At 54.3% G+C, this 10,089-nt stretch overlaps 1 protein-coding gene across 2 annotated transcripts; it reads left to right on the forward strand.

Annotated features, from left to right (window-relative positions):
- The first annotated feature begins 6,734 nt into the window (after positions 1-6,734).
- Positions 6,735-9,181, forward strand: HELT (helt bHLH transcription factor). 2 transcript variants are annotated; one of them, XM_054484155.1, is made up of 4 exons: positions 6,735-7,198; positions 7,631-7,735; positions 7,989-8,085; positions 8,515-9,181. In XM_054484155.1, the coding sequence occupies exons 1-4, from the start codon at positions 7,172-7,174 to the stop codon at positions 9,012-9,014; spliced, it is 729 nt and encodes a 242-aa protein (XP_054340130.1). In that variant the 5' UTR covers positions 6,735-7,171; the 3' UTR covers positions 9,015-9,181. The 2 variants fall into 2 exon arrangements, with proteins under 2 accessions (XP_054340130.1, XP_054340131.1); XM_054484156.1 differs by having other exon boundaries at positions 8,518-9,181.
- Positions 9,182-10,089: the final 908 nt, after the last annotated feature.

Here is a 10,089-nt window from a genome sequence, read left to right on the forward strand (position 1 = left end):
GCAGGGCAATGACTTCTGGATGGAAAATGCCCCTCAATATAGTAAGCCAAAGCTCTGAAGGATGATGACTTCTGGATGGAGAATGCCCCTCAATACAGTAAGCCAAAGCTCTGCAGGGCGATGACTTCTGGATGGAAAACGCCCCTCAATACAGTAAGCCAAAGCTCTGCAGGGCGATGACTTCTGGATGGAAAACGCCCCTCAATACAGTAAGCCAAAGCTCTGCAGGGCGATGACTTCTGGATGGAAAATGCCCCTCAATACAGTAAGCCAAAACTCTGCAAGGCTATGACTTCTGGATGGTTGCTCCAGTTAACACGGTGCAAGAAGTTGTAACTGTCAGCCCAAAGAAAAAAGGCAATGGCCGAGAATAATTAGAGCCCATAATGAACACAGTTAATGGCACCTGCAACACGCTTTCTAAGTGATGTTAACATCAAAATATGGAAAGCAACACCTCCAGCTATTCTGCTGCCTCCCTCGAAGTATTCTTTCTCAATCCTTCTATTTATGCTCCCTCCACTTACTGCTTTTATTTTTTTAGAGACAGAGTCTCACTTTGTGCAGTGGTGCAATCATGGCTCATTGCAGCCTCTAATTCCTGGGCTCAACTGATCCCCTCACCTCAGCCTCCTGAGTAGCTAGGACTACAGACATGCACCACCACCATGCCTGGCTAATTTTTAAATTTTTTATACAAACAGGGTCTCACTATGTTGCCCAGGCTGGTCTCAAGCTTCTGGGCTCAAGCCCTCCTCCTGCCTCAGCCTCCCAAAGAGCTAGGATTACCGGTGCAGGCCACTGCTTGGCCCTGAGTGCCTTTTAAAGTCCAAAAATAGGCTAGGCGTAGTGGCTCACACCTGTAATCCCAGCACTTTGGGAGGCCGAGTCGGGTGGATCACCTGAGGTCAGGAGTTTGAGACCAGCCTGGCCAACATGGTGAAACCCTGTCTCTACTAAAAATACAAAAATTAGCTAGGCGTGATGGTTTGTGCCTGTAATCCCAGCTACTCAGGAGGCTGAGGCAGGAGAATCGCTTGAATCCAGGATGCAGAGGTTGCAGTGAGCCAAGATCACGCCAATGCACTCCAGCCTGGGCAACAATAATAAAACTCTGTCTCAAAAAAAAGAAGTCCAAAAATAAATTGTAAAATATGACCAAGTGAAAGAGTGCATATAGAATTTCCTCCAAAATTAATGCCAAAATAATTCTTAAAGTCCCCATCCCAGTTTTTTGTTCATTCAACAAAACTATATTGAGGCCAGGCAAGATGGTTCAGGACTATAATCCCAGCACTTTGGGAACCTGAGGTGGGAGGATTGCTTGAGGCCAGGAGTTTGAGATCAGACCCTGTCCATACAAAACAACAACAACAACAAAAATTAGCCAGCACAGTGGCGTGCACTTATAGTCCTAGCTACTCAGGAGGCTGAGGCAGGAGGATTGCTTCAGCCCAAGAGTTCAAGACTGCAGTAAGCTATGATCTCACCACTGCACTCCAGCCTGGGCGACAGAGCAAGACCCTGTCTCTAAAACAAAAAGCAACAAAACTACCATTTTGAGCATCTACTACTTTCAAAGTCTAGAGAGACATGAAAGAAATAGATTGTTGCATATAGGAGTAGGTGGAAGTCCTGGAAATATCACAGTTTGAACAAGGAGTGTTTCACAGGAAGGTTTTTCGTCTGTTAATTGGTTCCAGTTAGGTCAACCTGAAAGTTCCCTTCACCTTTGCTCCCCACTGTCCTTCTGGGGCGGCCATTCCCACCTGGGATTTGCTCATCAGGTAGCCATGGTGCCTTCCAGCTTCAGCTACAGCAGTGCTTCTCAAACTCTGCGGTGCACACACCAATTGGGAGTGTCGTTCAAATGCAGGTTCTGATTCAGCGAGGTCAGGGGAGAGGCCAATGATTCTTATCTCTAAAGAGCTCCTGGGTGGTGAGATTCTGCTGTTCTGAGGACCACATTTCCACTAGCAAAGAATTAGAGCACTTAGTTTTTATTTAAAACAAACCCAACTTCTGGAGGCATGAGATTCTAGTGGTGTGTGTGTAACATTTCCAATACTTCTTCCAAAGGGTAGAGAAGGTGAAAGCACATGAATCATCTGATAGGTTGTGGTGCTGATGATCGACTGTAGCTTCACTGCTGCTACCTTCACTGCCAGGTACTAAACCTAAAAACAGCGCTGGAAAGCAAAGAACTAAGCTGCTTCAGAGACAAGAAGGAAGGGGCTAAAAATGAAAGCCCTGGGAAATCACCTCGCATTGGATACAGGTTTCTCATGTCTCTGGGTTCCTTTCAGGTCTGGGGTTCAGATAGCAGCAGACACCTTCAATGTGTGTCCTTGTGGTTAGAGAGATTGAAGTGCTCCCCAAGACCCCTCTCACTGCCACCTGATTGCACCAACAAGCATCTCCTGGCAGATTCTTCCTGGTGGCATCACTGTTGGGTTGAGAATACTACTGGTAACCAGAGACAGCAGAGGAATTAGTGTGCTGAGCAAGGAAACTCCAGAGAAGCTGCCAGCCCAACAGGATAGCCAATGCCACCCACGGCTGCTGTGACGGACATTGGGAGTGACTGCTGTGTGGAGACTGCTGTACTGGGACCATCAGTATGAATACTTGCTTCTTTCTTCAAGCGCACATTTGTAATAGGCAGGACCAAGTCCCTTTCTACTTGGAATTGCCAGCTTGGGCTCACTGTGGGTGCTCAGCATGTACCATTACCACTGGACTCACGAGAGGTAGAAAAAGGGGTAAAGGGGCACAGACACGGCCGATGTCTCCTGACAATGATCACACATGCCACGGGCAGCAGGTGTCCCACAGAACGGCTGCCAGCCCTAATCACAGGAATCTGACCAGATCCTCCTTCACAGTGACAGGGGGAAGCCAGCCCTCCTCCCCAGCCCTAGAGGAGTTCACACAGCAAATCAACAAATGCTAAATGGGAGACAACAAATGCTAATGGCAGCCGCTGGCACCTGCCATTGGGCATCCCAGTCTCCTCGTGGTTCCTCAGGGCCCTCGAGCATGAAGTGGGGTGCTGAAGCCATGCTCTCGTGGGCCTTTTCAGGAGTAGCCTGAGATCCTGCTCACTTCATAACAGAGCCTGGGAGTTGGGCTCCCTCCAGGACTCATCTTCCCAGCGCCTCAGAAGTCAGTAGGGCCAGCCATGCTGGTGTTCTCCTGCTCTCAGCCAGGGCTCCTCACATTTGATGAAATCTCCAGTCCTGTTAATGTGTCTAGAAAGTCAACTTGTGTATTGGAGGCAGGGATGGGGGGAGGGATTTGAAATTACCTGGAATTCTTTGTCTTAGTGCAATTTGTCTAAAGTTACTGTATTCTTTTCTTTCCGTCCATCCCCTGCCCGCAAGCCCACATATCCTCAGTTTCTAAAAACTGGAAGCAAACACAAAATAAGCCATCTTTCAGTGTTTGCAATCTGCACGTCAAACCTATGGAGCCAAAAAAATAGTATTAAAAATAACGATCATAAACGCAGTCTGGCTTGTGATTGCTGTATTCTCCAGTAGAGGTCTTTAGCTGCCAGGAGGCTGAACGCAGAGTAATATTTAATAAGCACTGTCTAATTTCCAGGCAGTCTTGCTTCCTAGCTTTCTCTTGATTTTGACGCTAGTATTTGTGTCCCTTGAGAACGGCTATGATGCTGAGGGAATCCTGTGCTTAGAGTCCCTTTCAGCCTCACACACGCACTGGGAGTGCACAGCTGGCCAGTAGCACCATGTGATGTCACCTGGGCGCCCAAAAGCCCCCATTCATTTGCCTGATTTTGGTCAATTAAACAAACTTCAGGAAGAATTACTGTGGCTTTTTCAGGGAGGCTAGAGCTTTCTCCGGGATGAGGGCAAAAAAAATGAAATGAGTGGAAAAATCATCTAACAGTGCAAACTCCACACTACCCTGTAAAACCCACAAGAGCCACCGCAGGAGAGATTTGCAGGCAAAATAAAACCACTAACTGCACGATCCAGTCTTCTTTTAGATGCCTCGTCTGTATTTACTTATTTCACCGGAGTGACCACCCGGTAACATAGTAGACACATTATTTCCATTTTACAGATGAGGGCACTGAGGGACAGTAGATTCAGGACGATGCCTCAAGTCTCACCCAGTTGGTGGGCGGTGGGGCTGGGATCTGAACAGGCTGGCTGGCTCCGACGAACCTCGGCTCTTCCCTACTCTGCTCTTATTTTGCGTGGAAACTAGGTCAGGATCAGGGAACTCCTGATCATCACCCTGAGAAGAAGCAAAGAGAAGACAACTGTGAGGCGCCCCACTCTGGGGCAGCGTCTGTGACCCAGGCCTTCGGACCGAGAAGGGAGAAAGGAATACCTCCTTCCCTATCCTGAAGCGCAGGGCGTTCCAGGTTTCGCAAGGAGTACTGCAGCCGCGGAAGGACCGGGCGAGGCTGCGCACCTGAGCCCAAGTCTCCACTCACCGGCCTTCCCTTGCCCGCTCACCTGCACACGGGTACTTTTAGCCCTGGGCAAGCCTTGAGCCCAGGGCCGAGACCAAACCCGGGAAATTAAACAGTGTGCATGGAATGAAATGTGGCCCGTGGAAGGTGCCTGCAGCTGGCGGTTAACACCGGCAGTAAGAGGATCAACGCCCGGGCCGCTGGCTTAAAAATGGGAGTGGGAGTGCGAAGTGTGCGCGCTCCTTTTTACCCATTCGCGTTAGTTAATTTGGATGATAAGGGTTCGCGTTTAATCCCTTTGTGCGCCAGTGAATATCCTGAAATCGACAACCCTTGAGAGGGCACTCGCGGCTGGCAGAGCAACCTGGGAGGGTGCGGATCATGTCCAATCTGGCGTGAAGCAGAAAAGAAACATCGTGAGGAGACTGGAGGCAGCACCGAGAGGGACACCCTAGGGGTGCGAGGTGCAGACCGAGCCCTCACATCTGCCAGGCCGCAGCAGGTGGGCCGATGGCTTCCCTGAGGCCGAGCACCCCAGGCCTGGCTCTGCGCCCTGAGGCTCCCGGGTCCCACCAGCTAGAGGAGCGCCGCCTACCCACCCCTGCCAAGGTCTAACGACCCCAAGGGGGGCGCTGGGCCCTGCCATCTCCCTGCAGAGTAGAGAAAATTTAGGCAGGGTTAGGGGCAGGCAGAAAAGAAGAAAAATCTGAGATGCAGTCTCAGCTGTTCCCAGATGGAAAAGATTAGCGAGGTGAGAGTTCGGTGGCTCTAGAAAGGGCCATAAAACAAAAATCAGTTTTATCGTTTCACTCTGCAAGAAAGCTCACCCCCCACCCACACCCCGCAAGCTCAGAGCCCCCAGAGTATAGGATCCGAGGCAGCAAGTGTGAGCGAGGCCCGTCCTGGGGCAGGAGGCCTCTGGCCGCGGGGCCGGGCTGCCCTTAGAGGCGCAGGCGGCCAAGAGAGTTCCCAGCCGCCGCCGCCCCCCTCCTTCCCCTTGGGCCCGTCCAGCAAATTTCCTCCCTCGTTTCTGTTCGTGCCTTCCCTCCCTCCTCCTTCCCCCGATATTTTCGCTTTCTAAAACCATAAAAAAGAGATCAACTTCCCAAACTTCACGGGGCCCTTTTCAGTGACAAATATTGATGCCCAAAGTGTCTGCGCTCTCCCGCCCCCAAACGTTAAGAAAAGACGCCCGCGAAAGGGAGACATAAAAAGTTAACAATGCTGTGAAAATATGTTTGCAGAAAATAGACAATCGTTGGATTAAACGTATTCAAGTATGAAATAATGCCTTTTTGTGTCAAAACTTGGGCGATGGGCGGGTACAAAAGTTCCCTGTGGCAGCTACTTGCTCCCTTTGTGAGCCGTGCGCTTTGGCGTCTCCACTTGGGCGCATTACTCAGAGCCCTCTAAGCGCGATTGTTTCTCCCTTTCTAATGACATTTACCGGATCAAAACATGCTGTTAATTCGATCAGAAGGCTTCACCCTCCCTGACAAAGCCACAATAATTTCTCCTGAAGTTTGTTAAATTGACCAAAATTAGGCAAATGAATAGGGGTCTGTAGGCGCCCCCTCTCGCAGGTGACGTTGCATAATGCTTGCCTGGGCCAGCTGCATTCCCCCTTTTCTTCTCGGCCCACTCTTCTCCGTGTTGCCCCCCAATCCCCCCACCCGCCCCTTCACACACAAACACACACACACGCCCGCCAGTCTCTCCTCCCCCACCCTCTGGCATTATTAAAATTTAGCCCAATGAAACTATTCATACTTTTCAATGGACATTTTCGTATAGGATAATAGGCTACAAATTGAGCCTCTTCCCCCCGCGAAGAGGGAGCAGGAGGGGGGGAGAAAAGAAAGCCAGCGACGTGGTCAGAGAGTAGGGGGGAGCGTCGCGTGCCAAACAGCGGCGGGAGGGGCGAGGCGAGGCGAGGCGGGAGCCTCGTGTGCCAGCCGCAGCCCCACACCTGCCGGGATGTCCGGACAAATAAAGCGGTGTAAACAAAAAGGGGGGAGAAGGACGTGTCACCAAGTCGTGTGAGAAAAGCCTGGGAACAAACGGGGCGCCTCCGTCTCCAAGAGCTCTCCCTTGAACCCGGCGGAACAGCCTATTAAAGGCTTACTTAATTACTTTAATGACTCTGGACAGGCTTTAAAACGCACTCGGCGCTGGGACGGCGGGCTTGCTGGGATTTGTAAACAGGCGATCGTGTGAGACTCAGCGGTGGGACTAAAAGAGGCGACACTGTTTTGTGAGGGTCCTCGCCCCCCGGTGCCCGCGGCCGCTGCGCCCCTGCGCTCCGCGCCCGATACTGCTGCAGGCGCTCGCTCGCCCGCCGGCCCCAGTTTACCGCCTCCTTTTCCCGCCCGAGCTGTTGCCATGCAAATGTTATTCCTGGGCCGATCACGTGTCCTTTGAAGGGCCACGTGGATTAACAAAGCTGATCTGCCCCCAGCTCGCCCCCCTCGGCTGCTAATTTTTTTTTTCTTAACTTCTTTAAAACTGATCTTGAATGCATACATCCTCCAAACGCAGCTCCCCTAATCCTATGGAATAATTCAACTCGTGAATGCACTTGGAGCCCTAGATGACCGCTTTATAAGGCAGCCCTCGGAGTTGGGAGGCTGCAGTCTACCTGGGACACTCGAGGAGGCACACGAGGCGGAAAAGTGGACGGGTGCCCCGCGCCGCCGCCTCTCCCGAGGGCGCGTACTGACCAGGATGTCAGACAAGCTCAAGGAACGCAAAGTGAGTCAGCTGAGCCCAAATGGCACTTGCGCCCTGGTGGTGGAGGCATCTGACTCACCGACCCACCACTTGGGTGGACCGATGGCAGGGAAGTGCCCGCACGGGACTTTGAGTGTGGAGGAATCTCGAGTGGTTTGGGAAGGGGGTGGGATAGAGAGAGGAGGGTGCTCAGCCAGGGAGAAGTCCATGCCGGGAGGCTGGTGGCCACCTCCCCAAAGGCCTGGGTAGGGTGGCTGGAAGGGGAGCGCGCCAGCGCGGGCGTCAGAGGGCAGAGCTCAACTGGCCCGAGCGTGGCGGGCCAGGAGTCCCTTCCTAGAACGAATCTGAGCAGTGTGCGCGGCTGGAGAGGCGGTTTGCACCCAGCTGCTACAGCCGCGCCTTTGACGATTTCCCGGGCAAAGCCATCCTAAACGTACAACCCTCTGTTCGCAGAGAACCCCCGTTTCTCATAAAGTGATAGAAAAGCGGAGGAGGGACAGGATCAACCGCTGCTTGAACGAGCTGGGCAAGACAGTGCCCATGGCCCTGGCGAAGCAGGTAACGTTGGCGGCCCGGAGCCGGGTGCCAGGCGTTGGGAGGCCTCTGCGGCCACTCTGCGGAGACGCCTGAGCCTGCAGACACAGAGGACCTCACTTGCGGGCCCCTCCCGGGGGGGGCCTGAGCGCAGGGCGAACCTCAGGAGGCTCTGGCGCAGATCCGCAGCCGCGTCCTCTCGCTGGTCCTCTCCAGCGCCACAGTGCCCGCCCAGCAGGCGCTGGGCCGCTGCGAGGGGCCCTTCCTCCTTTTGCAGAGTTCTGGGAAGCTGGAGAAGGCGGAGATCCTCGAGATGACCGTTCAGTACCTGAGAGCACTGCACTCCGCTGATTTTCCCCGTGGAAGGGAAAAAGGTGGGCACAGGTTAGGGAATGGGACGCCTGGGCCAGGCGCCTGCGCCACCCAGAGACTCTGCGGCTGGGAGGGGAGTGACAGAGTGTTCCCGAGAGCTCTACTAGAGCTCCACTCTCCGGGAGGGCAGGGGTCATGCGAAGGCGCCTCTCCCAGCTCGGCGACAGCAAGGCGGCGAGGGAGAACTGGTTTCCAGGGAGGCTGGTTCCACCGCCTCCTCCCGGGTGGGGTGGGTGGGGTCAGGCTCTCAGGGAAAGGGGGCGTTTGCGCGTGCCTCGCCAGTCTCTAAGACTGCGCAGAGGAGAGGGCGGGCCTCAAATGGGAACTTTGGCCAGAAAATGTGGTGGGAGGTGCCCTGCACCCGCTTTGGGCTCGCGTGGGGAAGGGGCGCTCAGGGTGTGTCCGTCCTACGGGCTTTCTCGTTCCTCCAGCAGAACTTCTAGCGGAGTTTGCCAACTACTTCCACTACGGCTACCACGAGTGCATGAAGAACCTGGTGCATTACCTCACCACGGTGGAGCGGATGGAGACCAAAGACACGAAGTACGCGCGCATCCTCGCCTTCTTGCAGTCCAAGGCCCGCCTGGGCGCGGAGCCCGCCTTTCCGCCGCTGGGTTCGCTCCCGGAGCCGGATTTCTCCTATCAGCTGCACCCTGCGGGGCCCGAATTCGCTGGTCACAGCCCGGGCGAGGCCGCTGTGTTCCCGCAAGGCTCTGGGGCCGGGCCTTTCCCCTGGCCGCCTGGCGCGGCCCGCAGCCCCGCCCTGCCCTACCTGCCCAGCGCGCCAGTGCCGCTCGCTAGCCCAGCGCAGCAGCCCAGCCCCTTCCTGACACCGGTGCAGGGCCTGGACCGGCATTACCTCAACCTGATCGGCCACGCGCACCCCAACGCCCTTAACCTGCACACGCCCCAGCACCCCCCGGTGCTCTGACGCCCACTCGCCCGCGAAATTTCTCCGCGCTTTGGGCGCTGTTTAGGAGAAATGCTGTATATATTGTACACATATTGTGTAAATATTGGGCTGGGGGAGGCAAAGAGTGAATGAGTCTTCTGAAGGATCTCCCCCTGGTAATAAACGTTTTCTGATAAAGACCCAAAGAGAGGGATTTATTTATTACCTTCTCCTCATCCGCAACCCATCCCCTCCGCGGTGCCCAGGGCGCAAGGCTGACAGGGTTCAAGGTAACAGCCCTCAGTAACTTGGTAAGGGGCACGCTGCGGAGTCTGAGGGAGAGGGATGTTAAATGGAGGTTCAGGCAGATACACTAGGCGTCGCTTAAGGGCGGGATTCGCGGCTCCCTGCACCCGCCCCGCGCGCATCTTGAGCATTAGCCTCAGAGAAACTGGGGAGGCGAAGAACACTGCCCTTGGCTCTCAGGAAAACGCAAATTGAAGGACCTGCCTGAAACTGACTTAGGCGGACTGTTGCCAGCTGCGACCCGGGCGCCCTTCCTACCCGGAGCCAAGTGCCCGACGCGCGCGCACCGCACGCCCGCGGGTCTGGAATGCGGCGAAACCCGGGCCAGCCGGGCGCGTGGCTGAGTTTACAGAATTAAAAATCCTCTAAAAAATACCAGAACCAAGTACAGTTCTGAGTTGCGGATTAGAAACAACATCGTTGATGACAACTACTCAGCGCCAGAGGCTTCTGAGAAGCTGGCGTTGCCTTTTGCGCACAGAGCAGGCCAGCTTCGGGGGCGCTGGGCGTCTCGGCGGGAGGTCGGCACCTGCCGGGTTGGGAGACGCCCCTTCCCCACCCCTTAGGGGATTGTTCCCTACCCGCCATCCTTTACCATTCGGACACTGGTGCAGGATGGAGACCTGGGGTCTCCGTTTAAGTTCTCAGGCTTGGAGAGAAAAGTCTTCCTTACCCTTTCCCCAGTGAGTTTTTTTTTTTTTAATCTCGCCCCACCCAGAACGTGGTGAGGAAAGTTTGGAATCCAGGAGAGACTTGGCTAGTGGTATTTTAGGGGATTGTGATTTTCAGTTCCAGGACATCTGTGCCC

Source organism: Pongo pygmaeus, chromosome 3 (assembly GCF_028885625.2).
Source record: "Pongo pygmaeus isolate AG05252 chromosome 3, NHGRI_mPonPyg2-v2.0_pri, whole genome shotgun sequence".
NCBI lineage: Eukaryota > Metazoa > Chordata > Mammalia > Primates > Hominidae > Pongo > Pongo pygmaeus.